The sequence below is a fragment of the Sitophilus oryzae genome, unplaced genomic scaffold (genome assembly GCF_002938485.1).
Source record: "Sitophilus oryzae breed Bouriz unplaced genomic scaffold, Soryzae_2.0 scaffold_1440_pilon_pilon, whole genome shotgun sequence".
Taxonomy (NCBI): domain Eukaryota; kingdom Metazoa; phylum Arthropoda; class Insecta; order Coleoptera; family Curculionidae; genus Sitophilus; species Sitophilus oryzae.
The window spans coordinates 759,045-779,394 of NW_022146105.1; the positions used below are offsets into that span (position 1 = coordinate 759,045).

Genomic DNA, 20,350 nt, shown 5'->3' on the forward strand with positions numbered 1-20,350 from the left:
CATTAAGAAAAACATATTCACAGATCCAGGTTCTTTTCTTGCAAACCAGTTAGTATTTTGAGTCTAATATATTAAGACATATTGAATTTTATTGGACTATGAAACATCTGAGAAGTTTTATAATGTGCAATGGGCATAATAAAAAAACAAGATTTATGGAGTTTATTCTATTTTTAATTTTTATTTTAATTATAATTCGTATTCTACATTTTAACTTACCCTATTACTACTAATAAAAAAGCAATATTGCTTAAAATTGATATATAATACCCCTAATATACATACGCTTATAAGGCATAAAAAAATCAACAACTCAAAACTAGATATTAAAAATTAAGCAGGATAAACGAAATTATATCCATTGATGAACCAATTTTATTGGCCTGTAGTACAAGGCAAAATTATTCCACGTACTTAATAAAGTTTAATAAATAAATATAAAAAATGTATACGCTAAATTAATTTAATAATATGTACATATATATCTGAGATAACGCGACTTAAAAACTAAATTTGTGAATACCTATATAGTACATAATATATGATCTAGGGCTAATAAGTGTTTGGTAAAAAATGTTAAAAAAGGAAAATATTTTTCTGTGCCTAGGTAGATACAGGTATTAAAAATTATTTATGATTAACATATAAGAATTAAATAACATTTGTCAAACATTTTAATTAATTATGTTTAATTTAATTAATTATATATTTTTATTTGAAATAATTTGGGAGTTACATTTTGAATGCCTTATAAAGCTTATACAGCGGTTATCAAAATGTTTTATTTGATATAATTTGGACAATTGCAGTGGCGGATACAGAAGGGTGGCCACGGGGCCAAGGCCCCCTTCCCTATAATCTATAAATTGGTGTAAATAGGTATTAGGCTTTTGGGTTAAAAATGGCGCCCTAAAAAGCATAATCTACATTACTTTTTATTTAGGCCCCCTCTAAAATATATTCCTGTATCCGACCCTGGACAATTGTATAATTTGGGTTTAACATTTTGTCAATTGCTGCATAAAGCGTATACAGCGGATGTTAAAATGTTTTGCCCCAATTATTCTACAATGAAATAAACAAAAAAACGAAGATTAATATATTTTTCCCAAATAAACATAGTGTGTGATGTCTATATTTATTATAAGCTATTAAGAATATTCTGTATATGATTTATATAGTTAATAATTTCGATGGTTTATATTTTTTAATATATCTGAAATATATTGTCTAAGGTAATAGATAAATACACTTATACACAGATAAATACACTTCCTATAATTTCATTTGTCTTATTGAATTTGTATAATCAGGACATGACAATAATACGAAAATATACTTAAAACTAACCATCTAGTTACCTACTAAATTCTATATATATATATAGTACCTATAGCTTGAAGAGAGCACAAAGAAATTTGTTCCGAAAAATATTGCTTATGTTAAATGAAAAAATCTGTGATGAATATTTATTACAAAATGTCTGAATAAATACACTCGAAGTCGGATACCTATTGACTGAATAAGCTGTCATAATGCTTCTGTATATGATATTTTATTTGGTAATGGGTCACGTGAGAGGCGGAAATTAATAAAATATAAATTGTATATATTAGGAATTATTAGTCTAAATTGGTTGCTTATCGTAGGCAATTGAAACTGTCCATCTTTGGATACTTTTTACCTTTAGTATATTATTGATTATCATTACACATAGATACTAATTACATACAACTAGTGAACACAGTCCTAAATCCTACATAAGATAGTAGCCACGCAAGCGCGATTAATAATATATTTCTTAAAGAAGTCACATATCCATATGTGAATAAATGCCAGTTTATCAAATATAGTTAAAAAGAAACTTAAATAACCTGTTGTCAATCAATCAATACAGCTTTGTAAAAATTGTTCTATATAGTATTAAAATGCAAATATGTATTATAAAAGTTTATAAATTTACTATATAAATTACCTCTCTTTTGACCACTTGGCATTTAATTATTGCTAATATTAAAAACTATAAACACTATATTATATAACATAAAATGCATTATTCAATGTGATAACGAACTAAATAGTTTTCCCTTTTTTTAAACTAAAAGTATAGATACCATATGAAAATTTATTTTAATGAACAAGCAATACTCTCAAATGACTGTCAAAAACATTTCCAAATATGGGTGGACAGACATTTACAGTTACCAAGCACATAGAAAACAATTGCAAATTAATTGAAAGAGTCATTAAATGAGCATCTCATAATATTCTGGCCATAAATTAGTGAATGTATAACAATGTTAACAAGTTAGTTATCTGATAAATGCTGTATCTTTGAAATGATATTAACATAAATAATTCCAGTTATTGCTTCTAGAAAGGTTGGGTTTTTGGAACTGTTGGGTCCACTTGACTAATGTTTGTAAAATATTCCGAATATAAGAAATTGTTTCAAACATATTGTTGTCAGTAACTATAAGGCTAAGTATTTATATGAAGCATTTTTGTTACCTATGTGCTAATGACAAGTTAAAATATGGATAAAAAAGAGATATTATTATAATTTTTTAATACTGGATGCAGCAGAATCAGCTAGTTTTTATAATACATTTAAAAAATATATTAGTTTAGTATTTTAAATTATTAATCTGATCACAGGCAAGATAAATTGCATTCATATATAACATATAAATATGTATATGTATATCCTCGGGATATTTTCTAGTTTGCAGCAGCTTCAGCACAAACACTGACTCAACAATTCCTTCAAACAAATCTAATTTGATTTTTTATTAACAAAGAAATAAAAGGAATGTATTTGGCATAACATGCTCGTGCTTCTCTTCTAAGAGACTAGTTTAAAATGCTGTCAGAAACACATCCTAATTTCCATTAATAAAATTTTTTAGTACATTCTGTACTAGAAATCCTTTTAAAGCATTGTAAGCATGATTTAAGTCATTGTTGATGATAATCAGGTCAAAATTACCAGGTGTATTTCCTATAATATATAGAAAAAATATATATTGTTACTTCAAACATAAGCTGCATGGTTATTTTTAATAAAAAAAATTGTGTAGCATATGAGTTAATAATTATATTTATCTTACCATAAACAAGTTCTTCATTGGCAACTGTAAGTCTCTGCTGAAGACTTTCTTCATTCTCAGTGTTTCTTCCACGTAAGCGATTTTCAAGTTCCTCTAAACTGGGAGGGGCAACAAACACATACCATGGCTTATATGAACTCTTTTTAATTTGCTTTACTCCTTGGACATCAATATCTAAGACACATACCTACAAATATAAAAGTACAACTCTTTTACGCTAACCTTTTACATACTTTTCCTCGATGTATAACATCTTCAACAGCAGCTTTACTTGTACCATAAATGTTACCACTAAATACTGCTGTTTCTATAAAATTTCCATCATCAATAGACTGTTGTATTGCTTCTTTGGTGGTAAAGTAATAATGTTTACCATTAAGTTCACCTGGACGTGGATTTCTGGTAGTGTGGCTAACACTGAAGCCAAATTTGTCAGGATATTCGAGCATCATTTTATTAACAAGTGTACTCTTGCCTGACCCAGATGGACCGCAAAAGACTAATAGTTTGTGATGAGCCATTCTATAGAAAAATAAATTAAATAAAGAAAATGCAAAGATTTAATTAAATGTGTTTTTAATAACCATGTTTTCAAATTTGAAATGTAACCTATAATTATAGTTTAAGAATTAAATATAAAGGCAACTAAGTTCTAGAAACTAACAAAACTAATTACTGAATGAAAGACCAAAAAATAGCTTTTTTCACTAATAGATTCAAATTTAAATGCAAAGTTCAGAACACACGGTATTAACCGAATAAACTCTTCAAGTTTGGAATTTCTGACTGAGCTGAACGGACCGTTATATTCCCAATATGTATATTCGTTATTTAGCTAATATTACTGATTATAAATACAAATACAAATAAACTTTTTACAAAGAAGAAAACGTAAATAAAAATTGCCGACACGTTATTGACATTGAAAAATTCGAAATAAGAATTTAACCAAAGATTAAAGAGAGAGAGAGAGATTATAACTTGATTCAATTGATTAGAATAAATTCAAATGACATTTTAGACATTTACCACAGAAAAACCGTGGACATAAATTTTTTGAGGGAAAACTTCCAGAAAGGCGGGAAATCTAAACGGTATACTTTTTTTGACTACCGGTATAAAACAGATAAAACTAGCATTAAGCTAAACCAATTAACTGTAATACAGTGTTATGCGAAATTAATGTATATCGAACCAATGTTTCAAAATTATCACCCTGTATTTTATGCTCGTTTTATTCGAAAATGGGAATACCACAGCAAATACTATTTAAAATATCGAATTATGCGAAATTAATGTATATCGAACCAATGTTTCAAAATTATCACCCTGTATTTTATGCTCGTTTTATTCGAAAATGGGAATACCACAGCAAATACTATTTAAAATATTCCTGGTAATAAATCACAAAGTGTTATATGCATTATTTTGAAGGACAATAATTTTTTTACGGTTTTAAAATAGACTGATTACCTTCTTTGTCATTTCAAAGGTTATTAATAAATATTACCTTGGTCGGTCAAGCTTATCTTATTATAAGATTTCTTATTGTTTCTTCCGTTACATTAGATTTTTTTTAATCAAATAGGTAACGTAATTTTTCGAATAGGTACATACTTAGTCAGCATTAAAATACTGGTTTAATTCTGTATCTATTATATTTAAGTAAGAATAGGTAGGTATAAAAGATTACAAATTGGGGATGCATCTCTTGATATATAACGTTTGGATGTATCTACTGCGTTATAGTGACAGCTGGGAAGTACGTGCAGTTATAGTAGCTCTTGATTCCTCTCATTTTTTTAAATTTTAAAAAATTCACAAAACAAACGGAAATGCTAATTAATAAATAATTTATTAAGTATATGTATATTAATTTTTTTATTATGTATTTCCAAATATTTGAGATCATAGATATTATTATGTTCTCGTATATAAGTTTAATTGCAAATACCTTGAGTGTAAACAAGGTTTTTGACAAAGCGAAAGTGAAGGGATTTTAGCATGCACTTGATTTTATTTCAACTATTTTGCTAAGATAAGAATTTTTTGTATCAACATATTAATCGATTTTTTTTCTGGAATAACCAGCTCATTCATTAATTTTAAACATTATCTGTAATAAGAATAATTAGCGTAGGTTCTATGTAATTGTATTAAATTTATTAATTCTAAATAAGTTTTTATAAATCAATACTTTGAGAGATGAATATTATGCTTTTAGAGGTTTTTAATAAAATTAATACATAATCGACCTTTGTTATTAATACAATTATTAAATACCTACCACTCGTAACATCTACATCTAATATAATAATTTAATATCTAGTGTCAACATGTATATAATTAATTTTAATAGGATAATAAAAGACCTTAATTAAAATCTTTTATAATAATTGTGTTTGTGTGCCACATTTTTTGCAGGTTTTGAAAGTGGAGGTCCTGATGATGGGATTCATTTATCAAGAAACTAGTCTTCTTAGGCAGAATATCAGTGATAAAATAAAAATAGGAGGTGCTATAATTGTTAAAACTATAATAACTAAAGTTCTTATGAGTACTCTTCAAAAATGTGTATTAAATGAATTTTAGGCATTATTTAAGAATTATTTATTTATTATAAATGATCTTTAAATTCCTGAAACTGTATAAAGAAAACTGTGGTAAATTATTAAATTTTAAAATTTGAAGATTTTATTTATTTTAACTGTCGAAAATATGCTATACCCTCTTTTACATATGCATGGTTCACCATATACATAATCATATTATATATTTTATAAATAACAAAGAACAGCCCATCACTTCATGGAGACTGTAGGCAGAATTTATATTTATGTATCTATATAAAGATCTCTTATTTCTATCAAGGTAATTATTTAGTGTAGTGACTCGACACCAATATAATGTATACAAGGTAAACTATTATATTTCCTTGGCGTTATTTTCTACCACTTGTGATTCTGTGCTCTTGTTATATTAGTTTAGTGAACCGCAAAAAATTGCTTTTCTTTGAATGGACTAGGACTCATTTTCGTTAAGGTATTTCTATCATTTATTCTATTTTACACACTGATATAGTATGTTACTTTTTAAAGTTTTAAAATTTTCATTTTTATTGAAATAATTTTTTAAATTTTGAATGTATCGTTAGGGTTAAAATAATTTTAAATTCAAATAATTTGAGCAGGCTTTTCACTTCTTGGTGAATTTATTAGAAATAAGTGGGAGTATTTGACTGCAATAATGCAAGGCTAAATGTTTAATATATACGTTAAAAGTATAACATTTTTGGAATTAAAATTAGAACAGAAAATTAGTAGTTTGAAAAAACTACATATGCAGTAATATTCCTATTTTTTTATTATATGCCCATCATTTAATTTAACAACGAAACTGTAAGTTTTATAAAAGTAACGTATTATTTAATGAAGAAAAAATATTACTTTATTTCATACCTCTAGCATTATTTTACCATAATGTGTCAAAATCACAGAATCTTTTGTACTATCTGATAACACGATTTTATTTCTGCAAGGTTCTGGATGTTGAATGAAAAGAAATTTACTAAAAAATATTGTCCTTGGTTTGTTACATCTCTAATACAAAAAATAATGGGAGTCCTAGACTGCAGTTTAATACACAGAGGAATTTTCGGCAATTATGCATGTAGATATTAATATGCATTTATATAATTGTTATAGAATTTTTAACTTTTTGAAAAGTTGTTACATTTTTGTACTGTTATTGTATACTCAAATTGCACAAAATCATTACTTACAATACATACCTATATAATTTCTAAGCAACTTGAAGCACTGCTAGAAAGAATATCAATAAAAAAATTCTGTATATTCTGTTTTAAAGGTGAAGGTCGAAGAACTTTTGCCTCATTTGAGTTGCATGAACGGTTACTTTTTTAATTGAGTTTCTATTAAAGCTATATAGTTTGTTCTCTAATCAAGTAATACAATCAAATTGTGAATTTCTGTAATAAATGGGTTTTGATAACAATATTCCTTGCGTGACTTTGTAGGTACTATAAAAAATATTTGTTGAATGTCAAAAAAGCAGCATTCTTAATTAGCTAAAATATATTTAACTATTATTTTATTTTTGAAATTAATTTTTGTCGTTTAATTTATTATGTTATGCCTATTAAATTGTTTTTTTCTTATTTTTTATTAAAACTATGTAGATAAAATATATATTTTTTTTTATTTTGATTAATAAATATAGCAAATATATACAAAGGATGTTATCGTGGAGACTTTAATAAAAAAAAAGAAAGAATTTATTGGGCAAGTCTACAGTAAGATTAGTCATGAGACATGACTAAAACATTTATTATTATTATTAAATTTAAATATTATTATTGGATTAATTTTAATTTTTCTTGAAAATATTTTGGACAACTTAAACCCATATATTTCTTAAACCCAGTGTCTCCCCTAGAAAACGAACTTGAGCATTCGACCACAGGTTCGACTATCACTACATAGTAAGAGCATCTGCGCAAACGACTTACACAGCTAACCGATATCCATCAAATCGCGTACTCTGCTGCGTTATAGACCCTGTTCTCAGAAGAATTCCTGACTAGTCAGCGCGTTTCTTATTGGTTGAAATGTGTAGCAACCAGACTAACAATCAGGTTTCTACGCATTTTAACCAATGAGAAACGTGCTGACTAGCCAGGGATTCTTCTGAGAACAGACCTATAGTCCCCGCAATGAAGAATTTTTTAACTGTGAAAGTGAAAATCGCCTTGATCATATATGGTATATACTGAACAAAAAGCAAATTTGTTTCCATATATTTTTTTGTGTTAATAATATATTATAATATTATATAATAAATAATTATTACAAAGTGTTTTGTATATTTAAGTATTATTTCCACTTCACTGATGGAATTATTTTCTAATTATTTGACTTGTTATATAGTATCAAACAGTAATTAAAAATGCATTCTGAATGAAAATTGCCCAATCTTTAATGAAGGTACCTATTTTACTAGTTACAACAAATAATTAGCCTACAGTATCTAAACAATTTTTGTTAAGTCTACTTTAATACTTAGTGGTAATAAATTAAACATTACAGAATTAGCAGTAAGTAATGTACCTATCTAAAACATTACCTTTGTGACAAGTGAAAGAAAAATGAGTTCCAAAATTGTTTTTCAAAAAAAAGTTCCTATTGGTTTGAGAACGTACAAATTTCGCAGTGTTTAATTTTTTACTGCTTTTGTTAGTTAGGCAAATTAGTATTTGCCTGTGTTGAAACAAAATTTGTTTGTAAAAATAAACGGTATCTATTTAATAGATACCATTTATTTTTATTTACTTATATTTTCATTGAAATCTGATATTTTTAATGATGTAAATAGATTTTCACTGTATTATTTTTTTTCAGGAAAATGTTAAAATTGCTTTGTGTCGTACTGTTATATCTCCAGTCTTCGGCTGAGCCCAGATCTCCAAGAATATACAATGTACTGATTAGTTCTAAAAAAAATCTTTCACCTAGTCATGCCCAACCTGTTTATGAACCTGTATTAAGAACAACATCTATCGGATATGCCTTTCCTACTTTGATTTACCATTCGCCATTCGTACCCGGCTTTCCTTTCACATATGTAAGTAATTAATTATTTTTCCAGATTCTTATGCAGTAAAAGAATTCGATTCGTTCTTAATCATATTCCATATTCCGTTTTAGTAAAAAATACATTATGTGTTTACACTTGGATTATAATACAGGGTGACCTATCCAAGACTGAAGCCCCCTTCAAAAGACATTAAATTCTCTTTATAAACGATTTGTGTTTCGTACACCGTCGCACAAACGGCAAAATGCTATGCATGCGTCGTATGATGGAAAATTTATATATTTTGAAATATTTGTTAGTTTTCATATAATACATGTATTAACATTGTACATTTTTTTACTACCTACTATATTTTATACATTTTTTAGATTCATCCCGGATTTCCTGAAATAAGAAGAGTCGAAACTTCATATTTTGGACAAGAATCGCCAAGATATCCAGTATGTACTATACATTTTTATTATAGTATGTTTTAATAATATAATAGTAAATATTAATTATTATATACAAATTATCTATGTCTAGAACAATATAAACGAACTCAATTGAGTGGAGGTTGTATTTTAACTAAAATTCAACTGGCTTCTTCAAGGGCCTATTGTTGCCATTTCATAAATCAAATTTGACTCTCACTATGTGGGTGATGGACACCAGGGTTCATAAGATCATGTAGTTTTAGTGTACAAGAGTATTGAATTTAACGAGCTATAACATTTTTGTATTTGGTTGGGGTGATAAAAATACAATAGGTAAAAATCCTATTGTTTTTTTAAAAGATGTTTTACATAGGAATTTGCCTGTTTTAGTAATACCCTTGTAATACTTTCTTGTGATATTTTTTTCAGTTGCCCTTTTCATACAATCAAAAGGTAGACAATATTCCACAACCTAATCTGCAACAGACCTCCCAAAGAAGCAACTCTGAAGGATATGCAGAAAATTTTGACAAATACCTCCCCAAAGATAACGGAAACGCCCCAGTCAATAACAGGGTTTCTATAGACCGGGTTCAAGATGAGGCAGACCCTAAAACCGTCGTTGCCAATTTAAAAACAAATCCTGAAATACCAGACGTCCCACCACCACCTCTGCCTGTAAAGACTTCGCCGACGAAATAAGGGTTTAATAAAACTATTTTAAATCCAATTTTTATTTATTCTCCTTTCCAAAAAAATAAACTTACCCAATAAATAGAAAGTTTTTTATTTGTTAGTTTTAACTTGAGCTAATAGCTTTGCTTGAATATCTTCAGCTGACATATTTGATACTTCAAAAACCTTATTTCTAGATTTGTGACCCTGTAAACAAGAAACACATATAATACATACATAATATCCAAAAACTAAACAGTAAGCAGTGGAGAAACCAAACCCACAAAAAACTGTGAAATAGGAATCTTGTAAATATATGTACTACTCTTACCTTCTGCAACTGAACAGAACTTTGTTTGACATCTAAAACTGATGCAAGATACTTTTTTAATTCAGCATTTGCAGCACCCTCAACAGGAGGGGCATTTACCTGTACTTGTATATTTTGATTATCTATGCCTTAAATTAAAATATACGGTGCAAGTAAGTTCAAATATTATATATTATTTATGTTAAAAAGAATATACAATAACATTTACCTGTGAGACAATTCTGCTTTGACCCAGGTTTTGCTAAAATGTGAAGTTCGACACTGTTGTTTGATGCCGGTTTTATAGACGTTAATAACTAAAAAAAAATATTTGTATACTTGCTGAAATGATCGAAAATTAGTTAATTACATCTGGATTAACCGCAGCTTGTTTGGGACTCACTGGTGCCTTAATTTTTGACTTCTTCTTCGACATGTCTCTTGAGAATATGGTATCAACTAGTAAGTAATCGAATATATGGCTGATTTTTAACGGCAAAATAGGTATTAATCTTGCAATATTTGGTTTATGTTTCATTATATTGGAAAAACTTATTTATTTAACACTACACATAATTTTAACCTATGTTTATCAATTCACATACATGTTTTGAACAGCTGTTTTCTGTTTACATTCTGTATATCCTGTTGCCAGATTAATTAAATATACTTAAATATACATAAAACATTTTATTAATCCTTTACCCTTGTCCGTACTATTAACACATAATATAAGGTAGGTACTTATACTAATGGGGTAGAGTACTTCAATGTTGGTAATATTTATCACAGTATAAAAAAATGTAAACTTGTAAAACTACCTTTATAATACGGATAATACATACAAATTTTTGGTGGTGCAGCAAAATCGTTCGCACACTCTGTTCACACCTGACAACTGGCAACTCCGCAAGTAATGTCAACATAGACCAGTGCCTTCTATTAAAAGATCAGCCTGCGGGCGGACTTTTGTTTACTTCATCAGCTGTACACACTTAGATATTGGGTTAGATTCCGTTTCATATTTTGTCGGTTGATTTTTGGTTTTAACTCTTTGATTTTTGGTATTATTTATTATTGTAGTGCAAAAAACTAATTATTTTGGTGTTGAAGTGACATAAACTACTACCAGATATATGGTCACTCTCGGTTTCGCATAAAAAAATAGAAATTTTAAAAATTACACGTTGTGCAAGTGATTTAACCTAAAAGTGCCCATACATTTTTTACTTATCGTGATTTTTGTGTGTGTTTTTTAAGACTCTAACAATTCATCAATAAAGCTTAAGTGGAGTGTGTTATTGGTGCTATGCCTCATCTTTGTTGTGTTCCTGGTGGAAAGGATAGTTACTAAGGATAGTTATTATACTAGGCAGCCTAAAGTGTCCGGAAGAGCAAGAAAAGTGGGTACGAGTTATAAATCAAGAGAATTTTATTGAAAATATCTTTAATAAATTTAAAAATAATATTCTCCCATGATGGTATTAATGAAACTGGACAATTATGTTTATTTTATTCATATTGTGGAATCTCCACTCCAAGTGTTGCTGGTTCAGCTTCGATAGATACAAACACGTAAGTAGGTATTATGAACTAGGGAAAATAAAGAATATGTGTATTAGAGATCATGAAAAAGATTATTATTTTGAGTTCAAATTTTAAAAAAAGATTTTTGTAAAGACAAGACTGATACAGTTTAAAAGAAGAATGTGTTTTTGTTTGATAATATATAATGTATGTTAAGCATAACATATATTTGTTCAGTAATTTTTAATGAATAGTATTGATTATTTATAATACCAAATTAATATCAAATATTTAAGTGATGGCTGAATACAATATGAATAAAATAACAATAAAATTGGTATATTTGCATAATACAAAATTAAGTTTTAAGAATAAAGGTATTACTAAAAATACTAAGAAATTCATATTTCTTTGTTTTAATTGGTCTAATGTTATTTACATTTTACGTAAGAATTATACCGTATCATCGAAAAAATCGGCGTCTAGTTGGCTTGGAAATGAACATCGATGACATTCCCTAAATAACTGTACACATAAAATAATTAACTAGAATTTTACAATCTTGGAAAATTTGATATTCTTGAACCTTGATTCTAAATATTCTAAATTTTTTGATTTTCTTGGAATTTAGGTTCGGGAAAAACGCTGATTGATTTTTCATTTGGTTTTTCATTATTTTTATTTGGTTTAAAAAAAAACGGTTCGGCTAACATTGTAGCCTCCATCAGTGTTGTGTCATATGAAAAAAATAGTGTCGAATATAATCCAAAAATTGCATATAAAATATTCACACCACGCACATAATGTTTACTGCGTACTCCATAGTCAATGTAGATAATTTTAGTGTTAAGAATAATAATTTATTAAAAATATGTGGTCATCTTTTGATAAGTTTATATTAGTTTATTAATTGCAGTAAACATTATGAGGTGTGAATTATATTGTATATTTAATTTTTTGGATTATATTCGACACTATTTTTCTCATATGACACAACACTGTGAAGGCTATAGTTAGCCGAAACGTTTTTTTTTAAACCAAATAAAAATAATGAAAACCCAAATGAAAACTTAATCAGCGTTTTTCCCGAACCTAAAATCCCAAGAAAATCAAAAATTTTAGAATAATTTAACATATAAAATGCCAGCGATCTTCATTTCATAGCCATCGCTGACGCCTTTTTAGATAATATTGTATTATTTGTAAATATAATTTTTCGAACATTGATACTTGCAAAATATACATATAAATTTTGTGAATGCAAATAATAATACATCACTATTAGTAGATATTAAATGTTTTTGTTAAATTAGATCGATTTTCAAACCCCAAAATTTAAAATATATTTACATTTTACCCATTATCTTATGTACCTATACATTATTTGTACATTGTAAAACATTTGCTGCATTTGTATGGTTCATAGTTTATTTGCCAAAGTATTTATTACTATAAATAGGTATATATGTTGTAGTTATTAACTGTATATTATGTATATTTCATTTAAACTATATCATTTTTAAAATACAAACCAAAAATCTGAGGAATAATTATGTTTTCCATGTATTCTACAACATATTTATTAATCCGTTATATCTAACTAGCGTGACGTCATAAATCTCGCCCGTAGGCTGATCTTTTAATAGAAGGCACTGCATAGACAACCAACTTTTACTAATTTAACCCAACCTAACTTTTTTAAAATTGACACCAATAAACAATATATAATTTTTCTAAATTGTTAATAAAATGTTATCGGAATCTGGTTTGTATAGAAATAATTTATTATATATAATATAAATGTAATAGCAAGTGTCCTATTTTAGATTTTATGAAAAGACAGAATGAATTAGACCAAGAAATTAACAAGTTAGAAGAACAGAAATTGTATATAACAAATAAACTTAAATCATTAAGACAAGAAAAAGAAGAACAGAGGCTTCAATACTCTCTGAGTTGTCTAAAGAAAAAAACTGATGTTTCTGAATGGCTCCAAAAGGACTATCCATGGTCAGTAAAAGTGCATGGCTTATTGAAAGAGATATTTCATTTTGAAACATTCAGACCAAATCAGCTAGGAGCCGTTAATGCTACATTATCGAAAAAACATGTGTTATTGGTGATGCCTACAGGTGGTGGGAAAAGTTTAATATATCAGTTAGCTTCTTTAGTAACAGGAAATCTCTCAGTTGTTATATCACCACTCATATCATTGATTGAAGATCAGTTAATGGCACTTAAAAAATTTGGCATATCTGCAGGAACGGTAAATTCTGCCACACCTAGAGAGATTAAAAAAGAAGTGACAGAACGTATGAGACAAAATAAACTGAATATCATATTTGTTACTCCAGAATGGATTGCTAAAACTATGATGTTTATGAAAGATTTAACTAAGATTTACAAACAAGGGCATTTAGCTAGATTCGTTATAGGTAAAAACATGATGCACTTTAATGATATATATTTCTAATAGTTATTTAATTATTATAGATGAAGTCCACTGTTGTTCAAATTGGGGCCATGATTTTCGGCCAGATTATTTGTCATTGTCATTGCTGAAGAATCAGTTTCCTGGAGTTCCAATATTGGGTTTAACTGCTACTGCGACATCGCATGTTCTTGTAGATGTTCAAAAAATTTTGGAGATTCCAGATTCTGTAGTAATAACTGCTCCATATAATAGACCTAATTTATATTATGAGGTAATCAACTACCAACTACTATACAGAGATGTTGTAGTTTGTTTGCAACCACCAATACAAGTTATATTGGAAATATTTTTTGTGTAATTTATACATATAACATTTATTTTCTCAATTTTACATTTTAATAATAAGTAATATTTATGAATAGGTAGTACCTAAGTCTGCTACCAAATCTGAATGTTTGGAGTATATAGCAAATTTGCTCAGAACCAAGTACAAGAATCAGTCAGGCATAATCTATGCTGGTACACAAAAAGAGTGTGAAGATATAGCAACTGATTTACGAAGTTATGGATTTCATATTGGTCCATATCACGCTAATTTAGACAGCTCTGTCAAAAGTAAAATTCACAGAAGATGGACAGAAAATAGTTATCAAGCTGTTGTAGCAACAATAGCTTTTGGAATGGGGATTGGTGAGTCAAAATGTTTCTTTGTTTGAAAATAAAAAATAATCTTCAGGAATACTAATTTTACAAAAATTCCCTATAGATAAACCGGATGTAAGATTTGTTATTCATTATACAGTACCAAAAACTTTAGAAGGTTTATATCAGGAGAGTGGAAGGGCAGGTCGCGATGGCAAGAAGTCTGATTGTATTGTTATGTTTAATATTGCTGATTGGCTAAAAATATTTGCAAACACTCAAAACACTAGGGAAGAAAGATCAGTGAAGGATATTTTAAATTACTGTATAGATGTTTCAAGGTCAGTTTCAAAAATTTTATTTTACCTTGTACAGGGTGGCGCCTCTCATACGCCGCGGAGGTTCCAAGGAGAACGACAGTTTGTATTGAAATGAAATTTTGTGAGCAAGAGTAGGTTAATTCAGTGCACTTTTTAAAAATATAGAGAGTTCTACAGTATGTCCCCAAAAAAAGTTACATATCAAAGTTGTGTTTTTTGTAACGGAACACCCTATATATTAATTGATTTTCGGATTCTTGGAGACAAATAAAGATGAGTTTTTTAAGAGAAGTATATGACTAAAATGTAAGGTTTTTGACATATTTAACATTTTCTAGAAATAAAGAAAAAATTTTAAATTACAATATAAGCTACCTAAATTGGAATTTACCCGGTTTAACCTAATATGTAGTTAAATTAACTATTGTACTTTAAATCAAATTAAAAATTGATCCAAAAAGTTATACACGGTGAGACAAAATTAATATTGAACATTGGCCACCTTTAAAAGCATGTTACTCTTTTATTTTAAATGGAACACCCAGTATATTATTCCGAAATTCAATGGAGAATTCATGTCTCCTCAAAATACTATTAAGGTTGCCTAACTCTCAAACAAAGATTTTCCTAGATATTTTCATTTACATGATTTGATCTGAGTAGATCTTTATTATTTGATAAAATCTAGGTGGCTGTGATATATCTGACGTTACTTCAACATAGCTGTCTAATTAATTCAACTTTAACAACTAGTTATCATTTTGTATCAGTTAAAACAAAAAAAAAATCCCAGAAATTTGCCGAAAATGCAAACTTATCCTACATCAGAGAGAATTGATTTGATTCTATTAGTTGGTGAATGCACACTCCATTCACCATTAATAGAATACTTAAATGCTCCTGATTTTATCTAGTCTGGGTTTTTTTATGGGGATATGTTAAAGACAGTCTTTACAAACCTCGACTAACTATTGTCGACAACATGAGAGAAATTATTGTAGCTGCTCTTCGAGATAGAACTCCACCTATGCTTTTTAAAATGAAAAGATCCTTTTAAAAAGATAATCAAAATGATAACAATAAAGCATAAAATGCAGTTAACAGGAAAGGAAGCATTTTGAGCATTTGATTCCATCTAGCTAATTTTTGTCACATAGTTATAGGTTTTTATCTGGTTTTAATTCTGTAATAATTAAAATATGTTTTGAACGTCTATCTTTTTATTACCGTTGAGTATTTTACTATACAATCTTTAATTTTTGTTACATTAACAAAAGGTATATCACACAGCCACCCTAGATTTTTTCAAATAATAAAGATCTACTGACGCAAAATCATAAAAATTAAAATATCTAGGGAAGTCTTTGTCTGAGGGGTAGGCAACCTTAATAATATTTTGAAGATATATAAAATCCGAATTGAACACCGGAAAAATATACTGGGTGTTCCATTTAAAATAAAGGAGTAATTCGCTTTTAAAAGTGACTTATGTTCCATATTAATTTTGTCTCACCCTGTATAACTTTTCGGGACAAATTTCAATTTGGTTTAACGTACAATGGTTACTGTAATTAAATATCAGGCTATAAAAGGTCAACTAAAATTTAGGGAGCTATTATCGAAATTTAAAATTTTCTCTTCATTTTCACAAAATGTGAAATATTTCAAAATCCTTAGATTTTAGGTATATGCTTCTTTAATAAAACTTACCTTTATTTTTTTCCTAGAACCCGAAAATCAATTAATATATAGGGTGTTCCATTAGAAAAAACACAACTTTGATGTGTAACTTTTTTTGGGGACACCCTGTATAATTCTATATATTTTATAATATGCTTTCAGTTAACCTACATATGCTGCCAAAATTTCATTTCGATATAAACTACCGTTCTCCTTGGAGCATCCGCGGCGTATGAGAGGCGCCACCCTGTATACAGTACGTGTATATATGTATTTTTCATAAATGGAGGAAAACACAATATTGGGTTTTCGAAAAATGTCAGTTATCCATTAATAAAACGCGCCAAAAGATATTTTTAATCAACAGTTATTATATCAGATTATCTTAATTGGAGATTCTTCTGAGCTATTTTTTACCGAGCTTTTATTTTAATAAAATAAGATACTTACAAATTTTAGCTGCCGTCGGAAATTGATTTCAAAATATTTTGACGACGATTGGAGATCGAGTGATTGTGACCACATGTGTGATCATTGTAGAAATAAGTCTGAAGACGTTCAGACTTACGATATTACTTCGTACGCTAAGGATATCTCTAAACTAATGAATATTTCGTCTGAGAAGGAAGTAAATTGGACGTTAAAAAAATTGCTAGACTCTTGGTTTCAGTCCGCCCCAAAAAGTTTACAAGATTCCTCCGTTTCAAAGCCACGATTTTCTAGAGAAGATGGACAGCACATTATTGGTTTTCTTTTGTGTCAAAATATTTTGAAAGTAAGAAGAGGATATTCCTTAGTATCTGCACTTCCATACATAGATATAAACAGGAAATTGCGCAGCGATGAACAAGTTCTCATGCCATATAGAGGCGTGCTTAAAGGGGTTACGGTTTGTGAGAATACTCGAGCTGAAAATGGTATAGAAAGTAAGAAAAGAACTCTAACGGATAAAGGATCTCATATTAAAATGAAGAAACTCAAAGAAAATTGAGACTGTTTAATGTTTTTAGATTGTTATGATAAATTATTTTTTTAATTAATACTCAATAAAGTATTTGTTTTTCTATAAATGTGAATTCTGATTTATATGCACGTTCTAAATGTCCAGGGTAAGTAATAAAGGTTTATAATGTGAGATATAAACAAAAATATTTTTCAATTTCAATGCTTGTTTTATTATTAATTTATATACAGATGGTTAAACACAATTACATAGTTTTATGTTCTTTTTCTTAAAAAAATAAATAGTTCCTGTGGGCAAGTTTAGCAGTCTGATGTAGGTGGTTACTTGGAAAATTTTTCGCATTCCAAAAGTTTCTGGGCCTCATTCTGTAAAAGAATTTCCAAAAAAAAGTTATATCATTATTTAGATTCTGGTATTTTTTGAGGACCGTCTATCGACTGTTAGGTCATATATGACTCCTGTTTTTGCTATTTTATATAAATTCCATGTAAATAACGTCATATTTTTTATCATTCAAAATAAAACGACATATTATTAAACATTTTGACAATGATTCTTTAAGATTTATTTTATGATGACTTTGATTCTTTAGAATATATTGGTATATTAATATATTTTATATTTTATTATCGGAACTTTCTTCCACGTGACACAATATACAGGGTGAGACTTCAAGTGCAAATATTCTCAGGGCGGGTAGTCTGGTAGATCTCGATAAAAGAAACATATTTTCTCTTTACCGTTTTTCAAATAACTCCAAGATAACCGAGATATTTTACTTTCCAAAAAAAAAAATTTTTTGCTTAAATTTTCAGAACCACTGGATCTTTTCTCGGTTTTCTTTCTTGTAAATTTAATCTCTTTTATCTAATTTAAACTTAAATTAAATTTAAAAATTAAAAATTAAAAAAATTCTTGAAAAAATTGCAAATTTTTAATGTTTTTTTTCGCGAAAAAACATAGACGTGTTTCTGGGGTCGAAATATACTACCCCTAAAATATTTGCATTTATTTAAGATTCACCCTGTATATTTGGAATATGTTAATATATTTTGATATTATTAATTAATTTCAATTGCCTAGCCAATTTAAAATAAAGTATAGCCTATATAATGGTAGGTATAGCCACAGACTATGAGTTTGTGGTAAAGCCAAGTATAGCACCAAAATATAAATACAAAGTAATTAAAGATAGCTTATAGACTAAATAAAATATACTATTAACATTAACAAAGAGAAATTATAATATAGAATATTATTATATGCAGTTATTGCAGAGAAACGGCAAATTATTTATTATGTCACGATATTATAAGCTACACGTTTTATTGACATATTATCTTTATATATTATTACACTAAAAATGAATTTATCTAGATTAATATTTTTAAAAATACATAATATTCATGTATAAAGTATTATTTAAGTTATAAAAATAATATAATATAATAAAATCAATAATATTTCTTAAGAGTTCTTAATTCTTGGGAATATTATTTTTTCAATTTTCAGTACTTTAAAAAAAGTTAAACAACTAAAATACATAGGAAATATAGAAAACTTACTTGAATGATCTTGTAAATAAGCAGCAAAGTGTCGACGGATTCCTTGCATCCATTCTCATTTTCTTCAGGTGGATTATTAAGGGCTCTTTTACCCCAGTTTGGGGAAAAGTTCACTTGAGCCGAACAAAATCCAATGAAAGCCATAGCAAGTAACAAAACTATGATTTGACGCATTGTTAGAAGCAAACTTGAGTTCTTTAAACTCTTTCTGGATAAACTGGATATGCAAAGATGGAAGAAGCAAAGTAAAGTGGAGATTTGGGATGAAACTCTCGATTTATATAGTCGTAGAAGATGCGCATCTTCCGTGGCCAAATTAATTGAAAGAAGCCTTTTTCCTATCGTTGATTTTAATTATATTTTTCTTTTTCGGAAAAACAGTCGTAGGTTTTTATTTAGATGTTGAGTAGGTGCAGAAGCCAACAAAGTCTTTACATATGTATAGGGTTCTTTAAAAGTTCTTAGAATCGTGTTTTTAATGCACATTTACTCATTTACTAATTGTTATGTTTGTTCAACAAATATTTTCCTGTTATGAAGCGATTTCAAAATTTTTATTTTTTAAAAAGGCTGCAGATATTTGAATATTCAGTTTTTTTTATCATTTTAGTGATTTCTCGTATTTTTAGCTATTTTTGCTAATTTTATGTTTATAATATTTAGTTTTAACATAGAATAACATTAATTTATAATTTCTATAATGTTTCCTATTTTATATTTTATTTTTATACAACCTGTTTAAATATTACCTCTATTATTACCTCTAACTAAAAGTTTAATTATATATTTTGGTGATTAAATATTGAAAGTTTGAAAATTATTTTAGATATCTTGGATTTTTTGATATTTTCTTTACTGTCTGATTAGTATTGAAAGACATTAAGAAAATTATGAATTGATAGTCAAGATTATAATGTTTATATAAAGAAAATCCGATGGACGCATTACACGAGTTTCAAAGTCTTAAATTTTACTGCATTTTGGCATTTTGTCAACTGAGTTCAAGGGTACCAAAATTGGCAAACTTACATGTTAAAACGCCTTTTACTTGGATATAAATTATTTAGGATATTAGTGCTTTATATGAATGTACC

General features: G+C 28.0%; 4 protein-coding genes across 16 annotated transcripts; 2 read left to right on the forward strand and 2 right to left on the reverse strand.

Annotated features, from left to right (window-relative positions):
* Positions 1-198: 198 nt before the first annotated feature.
* On the reverse strand, positions 199-6,918 carry LOC115876671 (guanylate kinase). Of its 7 annotated transcripts, none has more exons than XM_030892547.1 (4): positions 3,484-4,102; positions 3,344-3,417; positions 3,111-3,297; positions 199-3,001 (listed from the first exon to the last, which is right to left on the reverse strand). In XM_030892547.1, the coding sequence occupies exons 1-4, from the start codon at positions 3,629-3,631 to the stop codon at positions 2,883-2,885; spliced, it is 528 nt and encodes a 175-aa protein (XP_030748407.1). In that variant the 5' UTR covers positions 3,632-4,102; the 3' UTR covers positions 199-2,882. The 7 variants fall into 7 exon arrangements, with proteins under 7 accessions (XP_030748407.1, XP_030748406.1, XP_030748405.1 ...); XM_030892546.1 differs by adding an exon at positions 6,901-6,918 and having other exon boundaries at positions 202-3,001; positions 3,344-3,632; XM_030892545.1 differs by having other exon boundaries at positions 202-3,001; positions 3,344-3,632; positions 3,866-4,100.
* LOC115876670 lies at positions 5,906-9,876 on the forward strand. Of its 7 annotated transcripts, none has more exons than XM_030892536.1 (4): positions 5,906-5,981; positions 8,528-8,750; positions 9,092-9,163; positions 9,569-9,876. In XM_030892536.1, exons 1-4 carry the CDS (start codon positions 5,947-5,949, stop codon positions 9,839-9,841), a joined length of 603 nt encoding a protein of 200 aa, XP_030748396.1. In that variant the 5' UTR covers positions 5,906-5,946; the 3' UTR covers positions 9,842-9,876. The 7 variants fall into 7 exon arrangements, with proteins under 7 accessions (XP_030748396.1, XP_030748397.1, XP_030748398.1 ...); XM_030892537.1 differs by having other exon boundaries at positions 5,972-6,027; XM_030892538.1 differs by lacking the exon at positions 5,906-5,981 and adding an exon at positions 6,026-6,152.
* LOC115876673 (UPF0235 protein Pcar_0617) lies at positions 9,865-10,766 on the reverse strand. Its single transcript, XM_030892549.1, has 4 exons — positions 10,495-10,766; positions 10,354-10,441; positions 10,146-10,273; positions 9,865-10,021 (listed from the first exon to the last, which is right to left on the reverse strand). The coding sequence occupies exons 1-4, from the start codon at positions 10,660-10,662 to the stop codon at positions 9,926-9,928; spliced, it is 480 nt and encodes a 159-aa protein (XP_030748409.1). The 5' UTR covers positions 10,663-10,766; the 3' UTR covers positions 9,865-9,925.
* Positions 10,767-13,301: 2,535 nt separating this feature from the next.
* On the forward strand, positions 13,302-17,797 carry LOC115876668 (ATP-dependent DNA helicase Q1-like). The gene is made up of 6 exons (XM_030892531.1): positions 13,302-13,416; positions 13,478-14,086; positions 14,145-14,356; positions 14,508-14,775; positions 14,852-15,068; positions 17,187-17,797. Exons 1-6 carry the CDS (start codon positions 13,401-13,403, stop codon positions 17,716-17,718), a joined length of 1,854 nt encoding a protein of 617 aa, XP_030748391.1. The 5' UTR covers positions 13,302-13,400; the 3' UTR covers positions 17,719-17,797.
* Positions 17,798-20,350: the final 2,553 nt, after the last annotated feature.